The following is a 24,884-nucleotide window of genomic DNA, read 5'->3' as shown; positions in this document are numbered from 1 at the left end:
CTCGGCCCAATCAGCGACGTCCACTTGTGAGCCCCGCCTTTCCTTTTCACTTGGCTGCCTAACAGCTCTGGTAGTTGCCATTTTGTGTTGTTCGCGCGTGAGGGTGGAAGGTGAGTGTTACGTAGCAGATGCTGTGGCATGGTCCTATGTAATGGCGGCTTGTGACTAGGCAGGGGGCGAGGAGAGCCGTGTAATGGCGCGCGCAGGGCTCCGGGTGTGCCGTCCACCTGTATTCATGGTGACGGAGTCCTTGCTGCAGAGCATTGTGTCCTGTAATGGCTGTAGGCCTGGCCGCCTGGTACCAAGTCTTCTGCCTGCAGAAGGTTGTTCTGATCGCTATGCTGTGCCTGTTGGGAAGAAGCGGTATGGACAGGCTTTCTGTTACCTTCTCCTCTACCAACATGCCTGAAGAGAGCTGGGCTACTTTCACACTGGCGTTTCTGGGTCCGCCTGTGAGATCCGTTTCAGGGCTCTCACAAGCGGCCCCAAAACGGATCAGTTCAGCCCCAATGCATTCTGAATGGATAAGGATCCGTTCAGAATGCACCAGTTTAGCTGCGTTTGTTCTCCGTTCTGCTTTTGAAGCAGACACTAAACCGCTGCTTGCAGCATTTTGGTGTCCGCCTGACGATGCAGAACCAAACGGATCCGTCCTGACTTGGGCTACTTTCACACTGCCGTTCGGAGCGGGTCCGTCTTATGTCTGCCCAGACGGATCCGCTCCTATAATGCAGACTTGGTATCCGTTCAGAACGGATCCGTCTGCATTATATTGTAGAAAAAATTCTAAGTGTGAAAGTAGTTCAGATGGATCCGTCCAGACTTTACATTGAAAGTCAATGGGGGACGGATCCGTTTGAAAATTGAGCCATATGGTGTCATCTTCAAACGGATCCGTCCCCATTGACTTACATTGTAAGTCTGGACGGATCCGCTTGCCTCCGCACGGCCAGGCGGACACCCGAACGCTGCAAGCAGCGTTCAGGTGTCCGCTCGCTGAGCGGAGGCTGAACGCTGGCAGACTGATGCATTCTGAGCGGATCCGCCTCCACTCAGAATGCATTAGGACTGGACGGCTGCGTTCGGGGCCGCTTGTGAGAGCCTTCAAACGGAACTCACAAGCGGAGCCCCGAACGCTAGTGTCAAAGTAGCGTTACAATGTAAGGCTTCTTTCACACTATCGTTCAGAGCGGATCTGTCTGCACACACGGATCCGCTCCTATAATGCAAACGTTGGGATCCGTTCAGAACGGATCAATCTGCATTATGGTTCAGAAAAAGGTCTGTGAAAGTTGTTCAGACGGATCCGTCCAGACTTTACATTGAAAGTCAATGGGGGACGGATCCGTTTGAAATTGCATCATATAGTGTCAACTTCAAACGGATCCGTCCCCATTGACTTACATTGTAAGTCTGGACGGATCCGTTTGGCTTCGCACGGCCAGGCGGACACCCGAACGCTGCAAGCTGCGTTCGGATGTCCACCTGCTGAGCGGAGCGGAGGCTGAACGCTGCTAGACTGATGCATTCTGAGCGGATCCGCGTCCACTCAGAATGCATTAGGGCTGGACGGATGCGTTCGGGGCCGCTTGTGAGAGCCTTCAAACGGATCTCACAAGCGGAGCCCCGAACGCAAGTGTGAAAGTAGCCTTAGTCAATGGGGACGGATCTGTTTTCACTGACACAATATGGTGCTGAACGGATACAAGCGTTTGCATTATTGGTGCTGATCCGTCTGTGCAGATAAAAGACGGATCTGCACCGAATGCAGGTGTGAAAGTAGCCTTATCTGAAGGATCCGCATAAGACACAAGTGTGAAAGTAGCCTCTAGCATTTTTGCTGGCTCCGGTTGTATTATCTTTAACATATTTTTAACATTGCGAAACGGATCCGTCATGAACTCCATTGAAAGTCAATGGGGGACGGATCCGTTTTCTATTGTCAGATTGTGCTAGAGAAATCTGATCCATCCCTGTTGACTTGCATTGGGAGTCATGACGGATCAGTCTTGCTCCGCATCCCAGGACGGAAAGCAAAATACAACATGCTGCGGTTTTCTCTCCAGTCTGGGAAACTCAGTAAACGCAATGCATTTTGGAGTGTTCTGTTCCGTTTTGTTCCCATTTACGATAAATGAGAACAAAACTGAAGCGTTTTTTTTCTGGTATTGAGCCCCTATGGCGGAACTCAATATCGAAAAACTTTATAGAGGTTCTCTGGGCTTACTTTTTTTTTTTTTGCTATTACATGCTAACCTATGGAGGAAAGATTGGTCACATACTTACCTTCCACAGTGCAGCCGTACTTGAGTCCTGGTCAGGTGATCCCTCTGGATGGCTTTTCTTTGCTTCCGGTCGAAGTCCGTCTTCTTATCTTCCTGTCTTCTCTTCGTTTCTCCAGCAGGAGACGGATTGTCACGAGTGACGTCACCGCCTCCTGCTGGAGAAAGCTCCGGCGGCCGTCTTCACAGCGCACTAGGCTGAATGCGCATGTGGAGGACCGCCGGCCGCTCTGTCGTACAGGCTTCTATGTGAAACGCAGGTGTGGCAGCATAGCAATGAGCCACAGAGGCTGATCGCTATGCTGTTCATGTCACAGGGGCATAGTTGCTACTACAGGTTAACCCGCCAATCAGACGATCCTAATGCCGGCTGACAGGTTCTGATCTGCAGAGATCAGAACCTTCTAAAATGTTTATATATTATTCCCCTGCAGCCGTCAATATGTGCCCCCTCATTTTATGGATGGCCGGGCGCGCAATCCCCTCCCGCACATTTCCCCCATTTTCAGGATGGCCGAGCGGTTCGCAGAGTGTCAGCCGTTTAACCCCTTCCATGCCACAGTCCATAGGGACCGCTGTATGGAAGGGGTTAACTGGGAGGGAGCTCTCTCCCATCGGCCGCTGCTGTGCCGTTGCAGCCATTCAATACTTGACGGGATAACAGGGAAGGGGCTCCCTCATCAGCCGCTGCTCTGTTGTGGCAGCGTCCGGTGGTTACCATGGCAACCGGATGCCTTCACGGGCTTCCAGCTTGCCATGGTATAGCTAAGCCGGATCAGGCTTCTGCTAAAGGCAGCAGCCTGATCAGGCTAGTGTAAAGTCACAGTACACTATATAGTGTACTGTAGGGTATTATATAGGCATCAGATCCACTGGATCTTCAAGAAACAAGTGGGTCTGGGTCAAAAAAATGAATTTCTTATAGCCGCACATTTATCACTGATTAAAAAAATAAAATACACTACACATGTTTGATATCACCGCGTCCGTAACGACCTGATCTCTGAAAGGGTCATGTTACTTTCCCCGCACGGTAAACGCCATAACAAAAAAGAATAAACCATGATGAAGTTAAAATTTTGCCCACTTCACTTCCCCCAAAAAATAAGTGATCAAAGTCGTATGTACGCCAAAATGGTACCTATCAAACAGTCACCTCATGGAGGTCTATGGAGACACTAAAACGTTTTTTTTTCTTTTCTAAAATGCTTTTATTTTGTTAAAGTAAAATAAATATAAAAAAGTATACATATTAGGTATTGTCGCGTCCGTAAGAACCTGCTCTATAAAAATATCACATGACCTAACCCCTCAGTTGAACATCATAAAAAATAAAAACGGTGTAAAAAAAAGCAATTTTTGCCACCTTACGTCACAAAAAGCGTAATACCAAGCGATCAAAAAGGCGTATGCCCCCCAAAATAGTACCAATCAAACCACCATCCCATCTTGCAAAAAATGAGCCCCTACCTAAGACAGTCGGTCAAAAAATTAAAAAATGCTTTGGCTCTAAGACAATGGAGACACTAAAATATGATTTTATTTTTCTTCAAAACTGCTATTATTGTGCTAAAGTGAAATAATAATAAAAAGTTGATATATTGGGTATCGCCGCATCCGTAAGAACCTACTCTATAAAAAATATCACATGACTTAAAGAGGACCTTTCACCTGTATAAACTATGTTAACTGAGTATGCTGCCATGTAGAGCGGCGCCCGGGGATCTCACTGCACATACTATTATCCCCGGGCGCCGCTCCGTTCTCCCGTTATAGGCTCCGGTACCTTTGCTTCTTAAGTTATAGTAGGCGGTGTCTTCCCTTGTCCTGTGGGCGTCTCCTTCTCCTAGGCTGCAGCGCTGGCCAATCGCAGCGCACAGCTCACAGCCTGGGAGGTTTTTTTCTCCCAGGCTGTGAGCTGTGCGCTGCGATTGGCCAGCGCTGCAGCCTAGGAGAAGGAGACGCCCACAGGACAAGGGAAGACCCGCCTACTATAACTTAAGAAGCAAAGGTACCGGAGCCTATAACGGGAGAACGGAGCGGCGCCCGGGGATAATAGTAAGTGCAGTGAGATCCCCGGGCGCCGCTCTACATGGCAGCATACTCAGTTCACATAGTTTATACAGGTGAAAGGTCCTCTTTAACCCCTAAGGAGAACACCATAAAAAAATTTAAACTGTGCCAAAAAAGCATTTTTTTTGTCACCTTACATCACAAAAAGTGTAATACCAAGCGATCAAAAAGTCATATGCACCCCAAAATAATACCAATCAAACCGTCATCTCATCCCCAAAAAATTGTATTAGGTTAGTACAATAAAAAGGTATCCCTGCATACCGCTATATATTGTTCCTAGAGTCGCCACTGAACAAGGGGGCAATGGTTGGCACAATAGTGGAAGTGGATGGCACTGTGATGGGGGGGGCGCTGTGGCTAGCACTGTGATGGGGGGGGGGGCGCTGTGGCTGGCACTGAGATGGGGGGGCGCTGTGGCTGGCACTGAGATGGGGGGGCGCTGTGGCTGGCGCTGTGATGGGGGGGCGCTGTTGGCGCTGTGATGGGGGGGCGCTGTTGTCGGCGCTGTGATGGGGGGGGCGCTGTGATGGGAGGCGCTGTTGTCGGCGCTGTGATGGGGGGGCTCTGTTGTCGGCGCTGTGATGGGGGGGCGCTGTGGATGGCACTGTTTTTTGGAGTCCAATTGAGTTCTATCTTTCGCTGAAGTGACATACGGATGTGGAAAGCACATGGACGTCATCAGTGTGTTTTTTACCTCCGTATGTCAGTTCCAGTAAAGACAGAACATGTCCTATTCTGGTCTTCATAATGAGGACCTCAGATCCATAGAACTCAATGGACCTGCAAAAAATGTGGATTGCAAAATGGATACGGTTGTGTGAATAAAGGGTTAGATACTCAGCTCAGCAGGGTTTATGATACTAAATGAAATTGGATACACACTTCAGAAGGCAGTATCGCACACAACAGGATGTGTATCAGGCACACATACAGGATAGGATTAGATACAGGTGTGATTGGATACGCTTGCTGATTCCAGCTGTTTATCACACTCTGGAGATGGTGAGGGAAGAGCCTGCAGACGGTCAGTGACGGGATTAGATACATAGCTCAGCAGGCTGTATCACACAGGATAGGATTAGATACAGATGTGAGGGAAGAGCCTGCAGACGGTCAGTGACGGGATTAGATACATAGCTCAGCAGGCTGTATCACACAGGATAGGATTAGATACAGATGTGAGGGCAGAGCCTGTGGACGGTCAGTAATGGGATTTAGACACTGAGTGAGAAGTAGATTCCTGTCTGTGCAGAAAGATGTATCAGGAGTTATAGGAGAAGCTGCTGCAGACAGAGCAGAGTGGGGGGCGTGTCCAGCCTGTGACTCATCTCTGTGCAGTGCAGCCAGGATTGTGTATCAATAAAGTTATGTATTCAACAAAACAAGAAGGGGAGAAAGTAAACATATCTGCCAGGATAGTCTGATCTCTTCCAGGGGGGAAGGAAAGCTCGGACATAAAAAACAAGTATTGGGGACATATGTAGTAGGAATGGTGAGGGGTGTAAGGAGCACATAAAAATAATTTAGATTTTGGGACCGGACAACCACTTCAACGCTAGTGTGAAAGTACCCTTAGTCTGGTAGGATGTGCGTGGCTTTTAGTGACAATCTCACCACTTATGCTGGAGAAGTGCACATTTATCCTTTTTTTTTTTTTTTTTCTTCAGATTTTTGTTGCCTTTTGGCCATCAGAGCAGTGTACATTAGGGTGCGGTGTGTCAGAGAAAAAAATTAAAGAGACAAATTAATAATTGAGCGGATGGATCAGGGGGTAGGGTTCTAGCGATACCAAAATTTAGTTCAGCTTTCGATACCATAAAAAAGTATTGCGATACTCAATACCACGCAAAAAAAGCGTTGTGCGATCTGCGTTTTATGGACCACCCGGCCCATAATTAACAGTCCTATCCTATTTTTTGGGGGGACAAGGTGACAAAAAAAAATAAGGATTCGCAGTTTATTTTTTTTCTGTTACGGTGTTCACCGCATAGGAGTTTATTTTATATTTTAATAGTTTGGACTTTTTGTACGTAGCAATATGTGATATGTTTATTTATTGTTTATATATTTTATATGTAAAATTGGGAAAAGGGTTGATTTCGGGTACTTTCACACTAGCATTTTTGTTTTCCGGTATTGAGTTCCGTCACAGGAAAAAAAATCTGTTTTATCCTAATGCATTCTGAATGGAGTGCATTCTGTTCAGGATGCATCAGTTAAGTTCCTTTTACGTTTTTTGGACGGAGAAAATACCGCAGCATGCTGCAGTTTTCTCTCCTGCCAAAAATATTTATCACTTGCCGGATCCAGCATTAAGTGTATTAGTGCCGGCAAAACGGATCTGGCTTTCCCGTCTGCGCATGCGCAGACTTTTAAAAATGCTAAAAATTTATACCGGATCCGTTTTTCCAGATGACACTGGAGAGACTAATCCGGTATTTCAATGCATTTGTCAGACAGATCCGCATCCTGATCCGTCTGACAAATGCCATCAGTTTGCATCCGGATTGAGGGATCCAGCGGGCAGTTCTGGCGACGGAACTGCCTGCCGGAATCCTCTGCCGCAAGTGTGAAAGTACCCTTATATTTAAAGGGATTCTGTCACCAATTTTTGGGCTATAGAGCGGCGGACATGCACGGCTAGATCGCCGCTAGCATGTCCGCAATATATCTGTCCTATAGGGCTGTGTGCTTTTAATTAAAAAAAAAAAGGATTTTATATATATATATATATATATATGTAAATTAGTCTTGAATGTGTCCAAGGGTCTGTACGAACCTTCCTGGAGCCCAGCCACCCCCGCCTGTGAAGGAGCCCAGCACCACCCATGTCCTCCGAATCTCCTCCTTTCATTAACTATAGATTGCCGTAATCTCGCGATGCGCGAGCTCGCGCATGCGCAGTTCTTTCCCTGAGGCTAATGCCAGCACAGGGAAAGAACACTATAACGGCACTGCACGAGCTTGCGCATCGCGAGATTACGGCAATCTATAGTTGATGAAAGGAGGAGATTCGGAGGACATGGGCGGTGCTGGGCTCCTTCACAGGCGGGCCCCATGAAGGCTCGTACAGCCCCTTGGACACATTCAAGACTAATTTACATATATATAAAATCCTTTTTTAAAGAAACTAAAAGCACACAGCCCTATAGGACAGATATATTGCGGACATGCTAGCGGCGATCTAGCCGTGCATGTCCGTATCTCTATAGCCCAAAACCTGGTGACAGAATCCCTTTAACATTTTGGTGTTTTTATTTTTTTAGGGGCCAGAAACTAGAATATTATAATCCCTTGTCCTATTCACTCTAATAGATCTCTATTAGGGTGAATAGGACCTCACTCTCTCCCTGCTACCCTGTGCATAGTACACACAGTAGCAGAGAGGTTACCATGGCAGCCAGGGCTTCAGCAAGCAGGGAGGTTACCATGGCAGCCAGGGCTTCAGTAGCGTCCTGGCTGCCATGGTAACCGATCAGAGCCCCAGGATTGCACTGCTGGGGCTCCGATCACAACTGCCACTGTACCACCAATGAAGGGGAGGGGACCCTGTGGCCACTGCCACCAATGATTTTAATACTGGCTGGGGGGGGGGGGGGGAGAGTACTGCGCCACCAGTGATAATTGACGTTTAAAGGGACACTGACAGGCCCAATTAGCATATTTAGGCATATATATATATATATATGTCAGTACAGGTCTTATAAAGTCTATTAAAATCATCTAAGTATCCCCCCTGTCCACCTTATAAATACCGAAATATAAAGTTTTATAACCTGCTTGTCTGGTCACCAATCTGCCCAAGGGGCGGCGTTTAATCTCAAAATGCGCCCAGCCAGCCGCTCCCAACTGCCGTTCTGAAGCCCCGCCCAGCTCATCAATATTCACTTCGCTGGGCGGCGGCTACAACTCTCCCGACTCAAGATTCTGCGCACAGCCCATTCGATCCTCTGGGCACGTCCTCCGTTCTGACACACAATGTAAGTCAATGGGGACGGATCACTGACAATAGATAACGGATCCGTCTTGGCTATGTTAAAGATAATATAAACAGATCCATTCTGAACGGATGCAGACGGTTGCATTACCTGAACGTAAGTGGCCTTAAAGGGACACTGACAGGCCCAATTAGCATATTTAGGCATATATATGTCAGTACAGGTCTTATAAAGTCTAATAAAATCATCTAAGTATCCCCCCTGTCCACCTTATAAATACCGAAATATAAAGTTTTATAACCTGCTTGTCCGGTCACCAATCTGCCCAAGGGGCGGCGTTTAATCTCAAAATGCGCCCAGCCAGCCGCTCCCAACTGCCGTTCTGAAGCCCCGCCCAGCGAAGTGAATATTGATGAGCTGGGCGGGGCTTCAGAACGGCAGTTGGGAGCGGCTGGCTGGGCGCATTTTGAGATTAAACTCCGCCCCTTGGGAAGATTGGTGACCGGACAAGCAGGTTATAAAACTTTATATTTCGGTATTTATAAGGTGGACAGGGGGGATACTTAGATGATTTTATTAGACTTTATAAGACCTGTACTGACATATATATGCCTAAATATGCTAATTGGGCCTGTCAGTGTCCCTTTAAGGCTACTTACGTTCAGGTAATGCAACCGTCTGCATCCGTTCAGAATGGATCTGTTTATATTATCTTTAACATAGCCAAGACGGATCCGTTATCTATTGTCAGTGATCCGTCCCCATTGACTTACATTGTGTGTCAGAACGGATCCGTTTGACTCAGTTTCGACACCACAGTGGAATGGAGACGGAACGGAGGCAAACTGATGCATTCTGAGCAGATCCTTTTCCATTCAGAATGCATTTGAATGCAAACTGATCCGTTTTGGACCGCTTGTGAGAGCCTTGAACGGATCTCGCAAACGAAAAGCCAAAAGTCAGTGTGAAAGTAGACCAATACAGGAGGCGAGTGTGGCGGCAGAATCACATAGCCTGCACCCGACCTCTATGGCAGGGCGCTGCGATCTGTGGCAGTTAACCCCTCAGGTGTGGCACCCAGCTCCCTGTCAAAAAGGTCGGGTGCAGGCTATGTGATTCTACTGCCACACCCGCCTCCTTTATCTGTAAATTAGGCCTCATGCACACGGCTGTTGTTTTGGTCCGCATCAGAGCTGCAGTTTTGGCGGCTCGGATGCGGATCCATTCACTTCAATGGGGCTGCAAAAGATGCGGACAGCACTCCGTGTGCTGTCCGCATCTGTTGCTCCGATCCGTGGCCCCGCAAAAAAATAAAATAACATGTCCTATTCTTGTCCGCGCTTTGCGGACAAGAATAGGCAGTTATATTAAAGGCAAATTGCGGAACGCGCATGGACGCCATCTGTTTTTTGTGGACCGCGAAACACACCATGGTCGTGTGCATGTAGCCTTAGACATTAATTTTCATTGGTGGCGCAGTGCTCCCGCTCCTCCTCCGCCCCTCTCTCCTCATTGTCAGTGGTGCCACTGGGGGGGGGGGGGGAGTGACTCTATCACCTCGGTGCTGCTGTGGGAACGGGAACATGTTCTCTGATACTGGGCTCCCCAGTAGTGCAGCCTAGTATCGATAAAAGGCAAATCCCGGTACTGAACTGATACCGGGACAAAAGTATCTATTTCGATACACGTGACAACCCTAATCAGGGGTTGTCAAGGCTGCAAGTAAAGATGATCTATGCTCGGGATATGTCATCGACATGATAGGCTGGGGGACGGGATTCAGACCCCATCAATCAGCTGTATGAAAAGGCCACAGTGCTCTGTAAGTGCTGCAGCCTCTTCCTAGGTTATGTGATGTCACGTTCGTTGGTCACACGACCTAGGCACTGCTCAGTCCCTTTCCAGTAAATGGAGCTGAGCTGCTGGACTAAGCCATGCGGTGTAAGCTGCAAGGAGGCCGTGGTGCACACCGCGGTCTCCTCAAACAGCTGATTGGCTGGGCTGCTGGGAGTTGAACCCGCGTCAGTCATATTGATAACCTATCTCGAGGATAGGCCATCAGTATGGAAAACCACTTTTTACTATTGATGATCGATCTATCCTCAGGATAGGTCATCAATATCAGATCGCCGGGCGTCCGACTTCAGGAATCCCCACCGATTAGCTGTATGAAGAGTAGGCAGCGCTGATACAAGCACTGCCTTCTCTGCTCTGTTTACCTGCTTGCCACAGCATTTTCAGTGGTGAGCAGGTGTAATTACAAGTATGATGTCCCCATTCGCTTCTATAGGACAACTCCGTCTGTTCAATTGAATACTACACAACCGTCCCATAGAAATGAATGGGGACGCTGTACTTGTAATGACACCTGCTCACCACTGCAACTGCTGCGCCAAGCAGCTAAACAGAGCAGAGAAGGCAGCGCTTGTACGAACACTGCCTTCTCATCAAACAGCTGAAAGGCAGCGGTGCCGGCTGTCGGATAGGTCATGAATAGTAAAAGGCAGACAACCCTTTTAACCGTCCATGTGACTGTACCCTAGTCCTGTCATGCTGTGTATTAACTATTTACCTATTTAGAATTATTTCCGTTCTCCATAACTAATGGCTTGTAATCTCTCTTTGAAGCTCGTCAAGATGGTCAAACTTTTTATTGGGAACATCCCACCTGAGGCGACACCGGGAGAACTGAAGACACTGTTTGAGCAGTATGGAAAAGTTACGGAGTGTGATATCATCACAAATTATGGCTTTGTCCATATGGAAGACAAAAAGTCGGCTGACGAGGCAGTTGCAAATCTGAACCAATATCAGTTGCATAATGTATGCATTAATGTGGAACACAGCAGGGGCAAGCCAAAAGCGTCAACCAAGCTTCATGTCAGTAGCCTTAGCCCTGACTGCACCAGTGATGAGTTGCGTGAAAAATTTGAGCAGTATGGCGCGGTCTTGGAATGTGATATTGTGAAGGATTTCGCATTTGTTCACATGGAGAAAGCTGAGGAAGCACTTGAAGCCATCAGAAATCTAAACAACCATGATTTTAAAGGTGAAAAATAAGAGTTGGTGGATTTATGAAATTGACTAGCCAGTTGGTTTTGGGGTACTTGCATTTTTCCAGTCAAATTTTCATGCTGCGTTTGTGCACCAAAATCTGCATGTTAGGCCCCTTTCACACGGGGGAGTATTCCGCGCGGATGCAATGTGTGAGTTGAACGCATTGCACCCGCACTGAATCCCGACCCATTCATTTCTATGGGGCAGTGCACACGAGCAGTGATTTTCACGCATCCCTTGTGCGTTGCGTGAAAATCACAGCATGCTCCTCTTTGTGCGTTTTTCACGTAACGCAGGCCCCATAGAAATGAATGGGGTTGCGTGAAAATCACAAGCATCCGCAAGCAAGTGGATGGGGACCCGATCATTATTATTTTCCCTTATAACATGGTTATAAGGGAAAATAGCATTCTGAATACAGAATGCATAGTAAAATAGCGCTGGAGGGGTTAATTTTTTTTTTTTTAACTCACCTTAATCCACTTGCTCGCACAGCCCGGCTTCTCTTCTGTCTCCTTCTTTGCTGATTGCAGGAAAAGGACCTGTGGTGACGTCACTCCGGTCATCACATGGTCCATCACATGATCTTTTACCATGGTGATGGATCATGTGATGACCGGAGTGACGTCACCACAGGTTCTTTTCCTGCAATCAGCAAAGGAGGAGACAGAAGAGAAGCCGGGCTGTGCGAGCAAGTGGATTAAGGTGAGTTAATTTATTTTTAACCCCTCCAGCCCTATTGTACTATGCATTCTGTATTAAGAATGCTATTGCTTTCCCTTATAACCATGTTATAAGGGAAAATAATACAATCTACAGAACACTGATCCCAAGCCCGAACTTCTGTGAAGAAGTTCGGGTTTGGGTACCAAACATGCGTGATTTTTCTCACGCGAGTGCAAAACGCATTACAATGTTTTGCACTCGCGTGGAAAAATCGCGCATGTTCCCACAACGCACCCGCACCTTTTCCCGCAACGCCCGTGTGAAAGGGGCCTTACTTGTGGATTTTGTGACATATTTGGCCCAGATATCACGTTTTGCAAAGGATGAAATTTGTACTGAAAATTTGCAATTGACATGCTGGTGACTTGATTTCCTCACCGTTTACGTGAGATTTAGAAAATCTCCTCTTGGGCTACTTTCACTCACGTTTGGTGCGGATCCGTCATGGATCTGCACAAACGCATCCGTTCAGATAATACAACCGCATGTATCCGTTCAGAACGGATCTGTTCGTATTATCTTTAACATAGCCAAGACGGATCAGTCTTGAACACCATTGAAAGTCAATTGAGGACGGATCCGTTTTCGATTGTGCCATATTGTCATGGAAAACGGATCCGTCCCCATTGACTTACATGGAACGGATCCGTTTGGCTCAGTTTTCTTCAGACTGACACAAAAACGTTGCAAGCAGCGTTTTGTTGTCTGCCTCCAAAGTGGAATAGAGACTGAACTGATGCATTCTGAGCAGATCCTTTTCCATTCAGAATGCATTAGGGCAAAATGATCAGTTTTGGACCGCTTGTGAGATCCCTGAACGGATCTCAAACGGAAAGCCAAAACGCCAGTGTGAAAGTAGCCTTAGTAGGTACTGTATTATGCCACAGATTTTCCTGTTTTTGCTTAAATTTTTCTGCCCTATTTTCCGTCAGCCATAACTTTTTTATATTTCCAGTCACATAGCTGTATCCGGGCTTATTTTTTGTGGGACAGGTTGTACTTTCTAATGCCACCACTAATTATGGCATAAAATGTAGTGGGAAGCGGTAAAAAAAAATTCCAAATGGGGTGGAATTGGAAACTAACTCAATTCCACCACCGTTTTACGGGTTTTGTTCCCACTGCATTTTGTTTACGGCAAAACAGATTTTTCAATCTCTGGGTCAGTATGATTACAACGATACCCCATATGTGTAGGTTTTTTATGTCTAAATAGTGTAAAAATACATTTCAACTTTGATAAAAAAAAGTTTTGTTTACATAACCATATTCTAACCCCCATAACTTTTTATACTTAGGTCTACTGAGCTGTTTAGGGGCTCATTTTTTGCGGAACAATCTGTAGTTTTTGATACCTACCATTTTGGCGTGCGCGTGACTTTTTGATCACATTTTATAAAAAAAAAATGTGGGTAAGAGAAGTAATGAAAAAATAGCAAATTGACCATTTTGACCCTTTTTTTTTTTCCCCACCGTATTGGAATTTTTTTAAAATCTTTTAATAGTACGGGCGTTTTTGGTCGCGAAGATACCCATGATGTTCATATTTATTGTTATTTAGGTATTTCATTTTTAATTATAGAATTAAAATTTTTTATATATATTTTTTTTTTACTTATAAAATTTTTGTGATAATTTTGAAGCTCATATGAGCCTATAAATGTTTTTTTAATTTTTGATTTTTTTTAATTGACATTTAAACCCTCATTTGCTCATTTCTTATCCTGGCCTGCCATCTTATGGCCAAAATAAGAATTGCAGCATGAACACTTTCAGCCTCATGAGCATCAGCTGTTTACACATCGCTCTGTGCTGGTAGCGAAGGGGTTAATACGCATCATGGCAGAAACCTATTTTCTCTGGTTTTTGCTTCTGGTCTTCAGTCTAGCAGCGCTGATAGGAGGTAGCCGTGACAGGAGCTGCTGCACATGCATTTCTATGCGCACTCCGGCGATCCCAGCTGCCAGAGTGGAGGGCTCTTCTACTGAGCAAGCGCAGCCTCTGCTGCTGAATTGCAGTGATGGCCGTAACCCCTAGAAAAGAGCATTGTATAATGGGAGACAAAATTGGCTGATAAGAGATGAGGAGGTAATGTGGACAGTGTGCATTAGTAAGTGGATTATATTACCGATATGTACATGATAAAGGGGTTATCTCACTTGAGAATTATATTTAAGTGGTCTAATCTGAAATCCTGGCCTGCTTTTTACTCCACTTCTAAGAATGGTGAGGCTAACCAAATGTCACAAAAAATGTGCACCAAGTCTCACATGCAGACATCACTTGCGACATTTTAATGCCACAAAACTGGCGTAGCAGACTTAAAATACGTCCCCCTATCTGCATGTAAATCTAGGGGGGTCATTTATCAGCTCTGCTATGTCAGTTTTGTGGCATAATTTGCAAGAGATCCTTGCGTGCAACCTTTGGTCAGATCTTGTGATATTTTGGGCCAATTCTCGGCATTGTCTGCTGGCAGGAACACGCGACTGCAGGTGTAAAAGAATCCTAAGTCTCATTTTTAAAAAGTCTCCACACCAGGTAAGACTTTCCCCCAGTGTACTTTAATATACATGGATGTACATCACATTACATTTCATAAATTGGGCTCCACCTCACAAAATATAGAGTGGCTAAAAACTGACACCCAAACCACCACAAATGATAAATTCCACCTTAGGCTTCATTCACACTTTTGATATTTGATCAGTATATTTCAACCATCTTTTTAAGCCAGACCATCACCAGAAGAATTCCAGCATCTACTAAAAGTTTTTGTCTCTTTAAAGGCTATGTACACCTTTGGGGACTTTTTTGTTTGTTATTGCTTTGAGCTAAAAATAAATTTTCAAATTAGTCTTAAAAATATGGAGTCCTTTTTTTCTGTACAGTGCTGGGATGCTCTAGTAGCAGCCTCTGGAGTTTCTCTTCCTCAGTTGGGGAACTGAAGGACTCCTAATATTTGCTCTCCCTAGGCTTCTTATCTCTGCTCTCTGACCGTTAGTAACACTCATTATAGCTCAGCTCTTATCTTACTGATAAGATGTGCCTCAAATACGTGTTTATGACCCCTTAGTAGTTTGGAGATAAAGTTTTAGATGACCGCACAAAGTGAGGGTACCAATCACACAGCTAGAAAAAATATTAACCCTTTGTGACAGAACGGCTCAATATTTGTAATAAAGGCCAATTGAAAAAAAGAATTTGAGCCCAAAAAAAATGTCCCCGGAGGTGTACATAGCCTTAAAAACCATCAGGCACATCATGGACACTGGAATACCTATGCATTTTAGGTCTAATAGTGACCCTTACTCATGACATAAAATTATACAGAGAACAAAAATTTCTAAATAACTTCATTTTAAAAATAATCATGCATCAACCTGAAAAAAGTTGTACAGTCATGGCAACTAGGGGGGGTCTCACTTCCACATTAGTTGCAGCCCCACTACCTGTTATCGGGCAAGATACACCCCCTGGTAAAAGACCCAGAAAATGAGAGAAAGTGGGGTGTATCAGAGCTAGGTGATGTCGATGATAAAAGAACTGCTTCTAAACCTCACCGGAGCTCCTTGCTTTTCTGTAAGTCTGATTTATCCCTCATCAACTTTCTAGAAGAAAACCTAGTGAGAAGTGAGGTTACTGGGTATAGTACTGGCAGAAAGGAGACACCCCCTTGCTTGTGAGTGAAATGCATCTAGCTGTACAGCTGAAAAGGGAATAATATGGCTGAAAGACTTTAGGGAAGCCCAAACATAACTGTTCCTTTACAGTAGTAATTGTATAATGTCTGTGCTTCTTTGCACAAACATTTATTTATTACGAATAACCAATAGCTCATTACCAAATTAGTTGACAAAGTAATTGGTTGCTAAACAGTTGCATTTGTTGCTCTGTCATTAAACCAACTGGGGTTCACATGTGAGCAGTGACATGGCTGGTTCAATGACTGAGCGACAAGCGCATTTGTTTTAGTAACCAATTACACGTCATTTGATAATGAAAAGCTATTGGTTATTTGTCATTTTAAATTGGTTCTGGTTTCTGTATGATTCTATGCCATGAGTAAGGGCCACTATTAGACGCAAAGGTGTTCAAGTGTCCATGATGTTCCCTGTTTTCTTCTTAAAGACGCAGACTAAAGTCTCCGCTCACCTTTTGGGAGAGTTAACTTCCCACACCCATCTCCAATCCCAGTGTCGCCCATCTCTCTATACATTAGATCATCAGCCTGCTCGTGTCTCCAGGGTCAGATTTGTCTGACTTCTGTATGGCCGCCTAGGTTATAAAGCTGTGATTAAGGGAACAACCACATGTGGCATAAAAGCTGCAGATTCTCTGCAGAGGAATTGTAACTGGAAAATCTGCAGCATTACAGAAATCGCATCCACATGATGCGTGAACTGACTTGCGCTGTGCGTTCTCAATCTGCAGCACATAAATTTCACCTGCAGATATCAAGGTTTGCAATGCAGAAGATAAAAGCAAAGTCCCGCTCTGATTTCAGCAGCAGTGTCGCCACAAAAAAACAGCCCAACTCGTGCAGATTTTGATCCATTGCGAATTTGCTGCGGACTCTGTACCCATGGCTCCATGTGTACTGCAGATGAAGAAATTGTCCTTTTAATAACAATGGGCATATCTTTCCTTGCTCTCCCAGTAAAGGCACCTTTACATAACTGGTGCCTTGAACATTCTTTACTGAGAATTAAAGAGGGCCTTTCATGTGTGTTTTTTAAATTATTTTTTGTTTAGATAAATACCTTTTTCTTTGGGGAGTACCCCCTGCTGTTTTTTTAAAATATCGCTCCTGTGCCCCCAGCAGTCTTCCCGCTCAGTATGCTAATACTAAGCATCGGTACAGAGAGGAGGAGACGCCAGGCATTATCAATGGGCGTCTCCATCTTCCTGGCTGTGCTGCGATCCAATCACAGCGGAGAGCGTCGCAGCCAGGGAGAAAAAAAACTCACCTCGCAAGGAAAGGTATTTATCTAAACTAAAAAAACAAACATTAAAAGATCCTCTTTAATGCTATAATTTCCATGGCAAACGCTCCCTGCTGGCCGGGCAGTGTCATGGCTGCCTGGCAGCGGCTGTTTTATGGGGCTGCATAATCGGTCTGGATAAATAGATCTGCTTCTACATTCACATTTTCCAGTTAAATTTTGGTCACAAAGGAGTGAATTGTAATTTATTTAAATGGGCCTTCAAGCTGGTTTGCAGATGTACGCTTGCAGATATTAATTTTAAGGGCTGTGTATGGCATAGTGTAGGCTTTATATGGGTGTATCCATAGGGCTTGATCAGACCTGTTAGCCAATATGTTTGAGTAAAGCAAGCCCTATACTCTACATCTACATTCTCCAGGATTTCTCCCCAAAGTAGTGACCAGTTCCACTTTGTCTTCCTGTCATCTCCTCTCATGGTACTTATCTCAGAAGAGACAAGGCTGGGAGTGCTGTGGGCTCAGGCTTTAAGAAGTGTAGAAAAACTATTTCCATGATACACTGCTTATCTCTGTGTACGAGCAGAACACCACCAGGTGGATTGGGGTTGTAGAGTAGACAACCACTGAAAGTATTACAAAAAAAAACTTACTGAAGGCAGGGAAGATGTTCAGGTAACAAAACACGTTATACTAGCCAGTTCAATCCACCACTCTGGTTCTCCTGGCCAGGGTTTGAGTACATGACTGCTGCAGCCAGTCGCTGGCCTCGGGTATACAGCACAAGGTAACTGAGGCCAGTGATTGACTGCAGTGGACATGTGGGGCATACAGGGATGTAAACTAAGCCCGGCTGGGAGGACTGGAGTAGAGGGATTAAACTGGCGAGTATAACATCTTGTTAATGGGAATGTGTCCTCAGAAAATGGCCTATTGTTTAAATCACGTTTTTATGTTAAAAAATTTTATTTAAAAAAAAAACACCACGAGCAGAGTTACTATGGCAAGTAACACCTCTGTATAGATGAGACAGGATCCACCCCTCCTAGGTTCTGTCTCCTCCCTCTTGACCTGCACAGGTCACAGAGCATGCCTAGAAAGCTCTCCTGTAGAAGTCAATGGGTTCAGCTCCAGACTATTGTCTGTCCCATGTAGCTGCTTTCAGCCCAGTGGCCAGTGTGAAAACTGCAGGATTTTATAAACCTTTTTTTTTTTTTTCTAAGGGAACCTGTCATCAACTTTAGGCCTCGTGCACGCAAATTGTGCGTCCGCTAAAAAAAAAACGGATGCGGCATCTGTTTTTGTTTTTTTTTGGAGGATCCTTTTTTTTTTTTCACAGATCCCTTGCAATAAATGCCTATCCTTGTCCGCAAATGTGAAAAAAGTAGGACATGCACTATTTTTTTTTGCTGAAGGGAAACACGGTAAATGGACGCGGAACACAAACGGATGAACTATCAGCATTTTTTTGCTGACCCATTGAAATGAATAGGTCCCCATCCTATCCGCCAAAAAAACGGAACGGACGCCGAGAAAAACCTGTCGTGTGCATGAGGCCTTATGATGACCTCACTCGGGACAGTATAAAGTAGTGACAGAAATGCTGATCTCAGCGGTGTGTCACTTATGAGCTAATAGTAAGTGGTTGCCGAGAACCAGCTATATGATCATTGCAGCCCAGGCCTTGACAAGAGTCAAATCTACCTGAGAAGAGTCCTGGTTATTCTTAATTTCCTGCACTCTCACCCATCTGCTGATGATTGGAAGTTCTCTCCCAGAGAGAAAGGGAGAACACCTGTCTCTACTTTATGCTGCCTTTTAGTATGGGAAACATAAAGTTGATGACAGGTTCCCTTTAAATGTAGATCGTGACAAATCTCACCAAACCTTTCTAAAAATAAGTTTTTAACATAAAAATGTGATTTACAAAATAGGTCATTTTCTGACAACACCTTCCCTGCCTCTGCCTGGCCAGCTTTTGATGAACTCTGACAACTTTTTAAGATTTCTTTTACATGTGTTACATCGCACAGATTTTTTTTTTTTAAGATGTTATAAATCTAGTTCTTAATTTTACTACTTCCGTGACCATGGGGAAGATTCCAAGAAGTTTATCTTTGGTGAGTAAATCATTCCTTACATCAGTGCTGGACAAATCCCAGCAGCCAGGTAGAAAATGTACCCTTTTCAGTTGTGGTCTATGGAAGTTCTTACCGTCTGACAACAAAAAAAAAAGGTCTTGGTGCTACTTAAATTGGTTGACTCTGCCTTACATGATGCAGTACTGTAGCACGATGCATTTGGCTCCAATGCCATATACTGTACAAGTCTGATCAGTAAAATAAGTTGCCATTCATTTAAAGGGAGTCTGTCATCAGCATTTCACGTTTGTAACCCTTCCCATAGCTTTCAAGCATGCTTACAGTTAATAAAAACTTTACCTTTAGCATCAATCCTGGACTTATAAAACCGTCAAAAAACATCTTTGTAGCAAATGAGGGCTCGCAAGTGCCCAGGGGCGGCGTTACGCTCGTAGCTGCCCTGCTAGCTCAGCCTTTTCTTCGCTTCCCTCCGCCCGCCCATCCTTTCCCTCTGACCGCCTATCTACTAACTTGTTGGTTCGCCGAGATCCCGCGCCTGTGCACTCAGTCCGTCGGCCGGCGCATGCGCACTGCGATGCCCATTCCTTGTAGGGCATCACAGTAACTATTGCGCATGCGCCAGCTAACGGCGCAAAGCTGGCGCATGCGTATTAATTACTATGATGCCGTACAAGGAATGGTCATCGCAGTGCGCAGGCGCCGACGGACTGACTGCGCCAGCGCGGGATCTCGGCGAAACAACAAGTTAGTAGATAGGCGGTCAGAGGGAAAGGATGGGTGGGCGGGGGGAAGCGAAGAAAAGGCTGAGCTAGCAGGGCACCTACGAGCGTAACGTCGCCCCTGGGCACTTGCGAGCCCTCATTTGCATATGCTACAAAGATGTTTTATATAAGTCCAGGATTGATGCTAAAGGTAATGTTTTTATTAACTGTAAGCATGCTTGAAAGCTATGGGAAGGGTTACAAGCGTGAAATGCTGATGACGGACTCCCTTTAAAGAAGAACTGCAAAAACATTTTATTCTCTGATCTTCTAGAAAGCTACATGATGTAATCTGTAGTAAAGATAATCTTTTTATCTATGAGTTATAACCTCCCTTCTGTTCCTCAGCTGTCATGTGACCAGAACTCTGACTTTCCAAATAAAACAGCATCAGTTTCTCTGTGTTCCTATGGGAGCCTCACTCTGTCTCCTAGGAATGAATAAAGAAGTGACTGACTTCCTGTCGTGTATCAGTTTGAGATCGGAGTTGGTCACATGACACAGTTGAGGATCAGAAGGGATGTTATAACTCACAAATACAATCGCTGGTAAGAAGATTACATTCACTACAGATTACATCATGGAGCTTTCTAGCTAGTCAGAGAATATTTTTTTTTGCAGGAGTTCTACTTTAAGTAAAAGCAATAGTAAATGGGCACATCATTGGGTGGTAGTCCATGTTTTTAAGACTAGTCACTTCCTTTACAGAAACATGATTTGGGTTCTCTTATATCCACCTGAGGGGTCAGATATAATTTTCAAGTTTAGATTCACCTGTTGAGTCTACGCTGATGTCTGCAAATGCCATATAAAAATTGAATGGGAGTTACAGATATGCAATAAATAAGTACCACAACCTCCTCAAACAGCTGATCGGCAGTGTCCCTGGTGTTTGACACCCACAAATCACATGAGGCCAATGATTGACCGCAATGGCGCATGTAACACCATCCGGAAGTTTCCTAGCCTGGAATCGAAAAGAGTGAGATGTAGTTTTCTCCATACAGAATACATGGCCTCTGTAAACTGTATTACTCCATATTTAGTAGGCACAAAGTAAGGACACGTACTGTCCTAGCTGAAGCCTCAAAACCTGTATTACACTTTCAGATTTCTCGGGAGATCGCTGGCAGTGTGATACTGCCGCCGATGAACAAGCAAACGCTCAATCGGGCAATCCAAATCTTTTGGCATTGTTTGTAGGCGGCAGATGATGCTAACAACGATCTGCTGCCGGCAAACAACTGCAGTTTGGGGACAAGTGGCACAGCGATCGCTCCTCACCATGCTGTGGAGGAGATTGCTGCATGTTATAGCAGCAGTCTCCACCACTAGCGAGCAGGCAATTGCCGGGAAGGAACGCTTCCTTCTTGACAATTGTCTGTCACATTGGGATGTGTAATACAACCTTAGTCAGTTTACTAGATAATTTTTTTTTAATGCTTTTGCCACAGTCCTGCTAAATGTAATTGTTTGATAATATTCGCCAAGTGCAAGTTTCTTAGAGCATGTAAATTAAGGAATTTCAGGGAATCCATTTGGAGAAGTGTCTCTAAAAGCTTTACATATCCATAACTGTCATTTTAATTTGTTCAGTGGTTTAATGTAACGTTTATAGTTGGTCATATTAGTACTTAGAGGGAGCTGTCCTGACTTCTCATCACCAACCCTTGTTGGTTGTTGTTGCTCTTTTGAAGGCAAACGGATGCACGTTCAGCTCTCTACGAGTCGTCTGCGAGTCACTCCGGGGATGGGAGACCGAAGTCGGTGCTATCGTTGCGGGAAGGATGGCCACTGGTCCGGTGTGTGCCCATTAGACCAAATGTCTGAGGAGATGGATCTGGCGTCGTCGCCCTACGGTCATGACCCTTTCTCAGATCCTTATGTCCCTATGCGCAATGCGGCGGCTGCTGCCTACGCCGAGCGTATGTATTATGAACGGGAACGCCGCAATCTCTTTGACTACTACCACCGCTATCGCATACGCCCCTCATCCTATGATGCCTATGTGGACCGTCGGCTGCCTCCTCTTCCCCCTACAACAGTGTCCACTCTAACACAGAGAAAACGACTGGAACCCTCTCCATACGAGAGGCATATGTTACCACCTCCTCCTCCTTCACTTCCCAGCTATTACGCACGAGAGCGAAGCCCAATACGACGCCCTACTACAACCGCCGCTGTGGATGAATATGTATCTGATCGCAGGTTAGCCCCTACTCTGCGTAACCCTCTCTATGAATCCCCACGATACATGCGGAATACCTACGATGAACGTTCGCGGTATTACTAAGCTGAGGAGGTGAGGTTTTTTTAATTTTCCCCTTTCGTGACATTTTACTTAAGTTAATCTAGCCTTTTCCATTCTGTCTTTTTTTTATATCCTCTTTGGGACAGTGTTTTTCCTTACTAAATTGGGGTTTAGTTGACTGTTAGACAGTTCTAGTCTCTTTGTAGAGAGAGCATTAGAATTGTAGCGGCTCCTGAGTCATCGCTTGCATGTGAAAAGAACATGCGTTTTTAGGATTAAGGAAGTATCTATGGTAATGTAAAAGTCTCTCCATTTGCTGGCCTACACTTGCAGGTAAGTGATAACATTTAATTTTGCAAGGTTCAGAAGAGGTGGTTTTAATGAGGTTGGATTGGTGTGTTGTACCACCTTCTTTGGCAAAAAATAGGCGGACGTTTATTAAGCCTGGTGTTTGACTTAAATCTACACCAGCCCCCTTGCCGGTATTTGGTGTGGAAATTGATAAATAAGTCAGTCCGGCCTGCTTCCACACCCACGCCCCCTTTTTCGCAGCATTCGGAAAAGTGACAGCAGCGGGGAAAACTCAAAGATTGCGTGCAACATACTCTGACTTTAATACGCCACTATTGTGGCTAATGTTATTTAATAGACATCCCCCAAAATGTTCCTAGCTGAGATTATGGAAAGCTTTACTTTTGTACCCATCAAGACTGTTTTTGTGTGTGCGTTTTTGTTTTTTTGACCTATTGTCACTCGTGTGTGTGTTGTTAGCCAGAATACTTTTCGGAGATGATTGTTTTAAAGCAGATGGCCAAAATTGAAACTCCTCTCGCAATCGGACACTCATCTCCTATTATTTAAAGGGAATGTCATGAGAAAATGAGTCATGTTAAATATATTTTTAAAGAATTTTTGGTGATCTTTAAAATTTTCCATGTCACCATCGGTATTTAAAGAAAACTTAAATCCTGTGGATTTCGCTCTGGCCGCTAAAACTAATAGGCGACACGTCTTAGTCTGTGTAGGTAACTTTTCAGTAGTCTTTGAATTATCACAGACAGAATTACAATAACAAATATCACCTATATATAGATGACACTAAATGCTGTTTACAGCAGATCAGACAAAATGGCCGCCCCCCATAATCCTCTTCAGGAAATAGAATTGAAAAAAAAAATCAGAAGGTAAAAACGGATTAGAAAAAAAGCATGTTTGTCACGGTCTGGTTTTAACAGGGCGAAAAAAAATTAAAGGCGACATTCCCTTTAAGTTTTTTTTAATCATTCATGGGAGTGTGATGTATTTATACTTTAAAGAAAAAACATTTGTGGCATCAGTGGGATAATCCTCAAATATTGTATGCAAATACTGCAATTTTCTACTTTTTTTTTTTTTGTATTTTAGGTAAGATATTTTCTCGCTCCGCCGTGGTCTCCAGTCGCGTTTGCAATAAAACGTTTTCGACCGAACTTCAAAAATGCACCATCCCAACGTTTTCTTTTCTTTCGTAAAAAAAGTGTCCATATCGTTTAATGTAGTTTTACATTTCTTCATGTTTAGTTTCATAGATCGCCATGAAAAGGTGTTCTTTGATGCGTTAAATCGTGATAATTTCAGAAGGACCACAACATGAGTTCATTTTCCAAACAAGCACACTGTCAGCCCCAAGTATAAATAGAAATCATTTATTACCCCATTACATAAGGTTTTTTTTTTATTCGGATAACGTAGTATGTATATATCTTCTTCCTTTTTATATATCATTTCGTTTACCGCATTCATATGGCTTAATTCACAATCTGCTACAAATCCAAACCCTTTATAGGTTTTGTAATTTATGGTGATTGGAGTCGGGTAACTATTTTTCAGTGAAATGCCCTGTTTAAGGACAAGATCTGACAGTGTGGTAGGCCATACCCATCTGCGGCAGTCAATCGCTGTATGATTTTTATGTAAACTCTACCACCGTGGGTGGAGCAAGGCTTTGCTGCATGTGACCAGCACCACCACCTGGTCTTAACCTAAGGCCCATACTGTTACCTTGCTACATAATTAAGTAGGCTTATGCTTCCCCCCCACCCCCCATGTTTAAACTACCAATCCAATAAATAGTTTAAAATATCAATGTGAAGAGAATTCCGGGTTGTGTGTATGGTCTATTTAAATACATCTTGCTAACTGTACTTCTTGTAAGCTCTTTTTTAGGAATTCATATTTCATGTATTAGTTCTTCTACCATAGTAAATGTGGTGGCTAAGAGAAAGTAACGTGTGCAGTAAATCTGTTCAGAAAATGTAATCTTGCTTGTATGAAGCTATATATGCTAACATTTGGCTTTTTTTTTTTTTCCCTAAATAAAGAGCTGTTTTGAAAAGGTTTGTTTCATTTTGCAATTTAACTATGCTCAGCTTCAAAGGAACCTTGAAGGAAAATTACAAAAACTTGGCACATTCTGTTCACCCTTAAGATTTTATACTGCGACATATAGTTATGAAACAAGGTTTCACCAAATGACTATGGGGCAGGGTAGAAGTTGATTTCTATGCCAGGGTAACCGGCTAAAACGTCAAATGTTTATTCGGGCATGTTCACATAAGGGGCCTACCTGGCAGATTCTGTCAAATATAGCGATGATGTGAATGCAGCCTAAGAGCCCTGCACAAAATCTGATTACTGCTACACAGTCCAGTGTCTAAGATTTATGACCAAAATACTACTGTTTATTCTATAGATTATCTTCATGTGG

The 24,884-nt window shown here is 44.3% G+C and overlaps 1 protein-coding gene across 2 annotated transcripts; it reads left to right on the top strand.

The window, feature by feature from the left end:
• On the top strand, nucleotides 1–24,512 carry RBM4B (RNA binding motif protein 4B). 2 transcript variants are annotated; one of them, XM_040408860.1, is made up of 4 exons: nucleotides 1–110; nucleotides 10,925–11,345; nucleotides 21,585–22,189; nucleotides 23,543–24,512. In XM_040408860.1, the coding sequence occupies exons 2-3, from the start codon at nucleotides 10,934–10,936 to the stop codon at nucleotides 22,178–22,180; spliced, it is 1,008 nt and encodes a 335-aa protein (XP_040264794.1). In that variant the 5' UTR covers nucleotides 1–110; nucleotides 10,925–10,933; the 3' UTR covers nucleotides 22,181–22,189; nucleotides 23,543–24,512. The 2 variants fall into 2 exon arrangements, with proteins under 2 accessions (XP_040264794.1, XP_040264795.1); XM_040408861.1 differs by lacking the exon at nucleotides 21,585–22,189.
• The last annotated feature ends 372 nt before the right edge of the window (nucleotides 24,513–24,884 follow it).

The sequence above is a fragment of the Bufo bufo genome, chromosome 10 (genome assembly GCF_905171765.1).
Source record: "Bufo bufo chromosome 10, aBufBuf1.1, whole genome shotgun sequence".
In the NCBI taxonomy this organism is placed as follows: Eukaryota; Metazoa; Chordata; class Amphibia; order Anura; family Bufonidae; genus Bufo; species Bufo bufo.
The sequence above is the reverse complement of the archived record's forward strand: the minus strand, read 5'-3'. Positions and strand labels throughout refer to the sequence as shown.

What these genes read in the sequence shown, in the direction of transcription:
- RBM4B (XM_040408860.1), top strand. Translation starts at nt 10,934, where the DNA reads ATGGTCAAACTTTTTATTGGGAACATCCCACCTGAGGCGACACCGGGA. An exon ending in AAACAACCATGATTTTAAAG is followed by an intron (nt 11,346 to 21,584) that starts GTGAAAAATAAG and finishes GCTCTTTTGAAG; the next exon opens with GCAAACGGATGCACGTTCAG.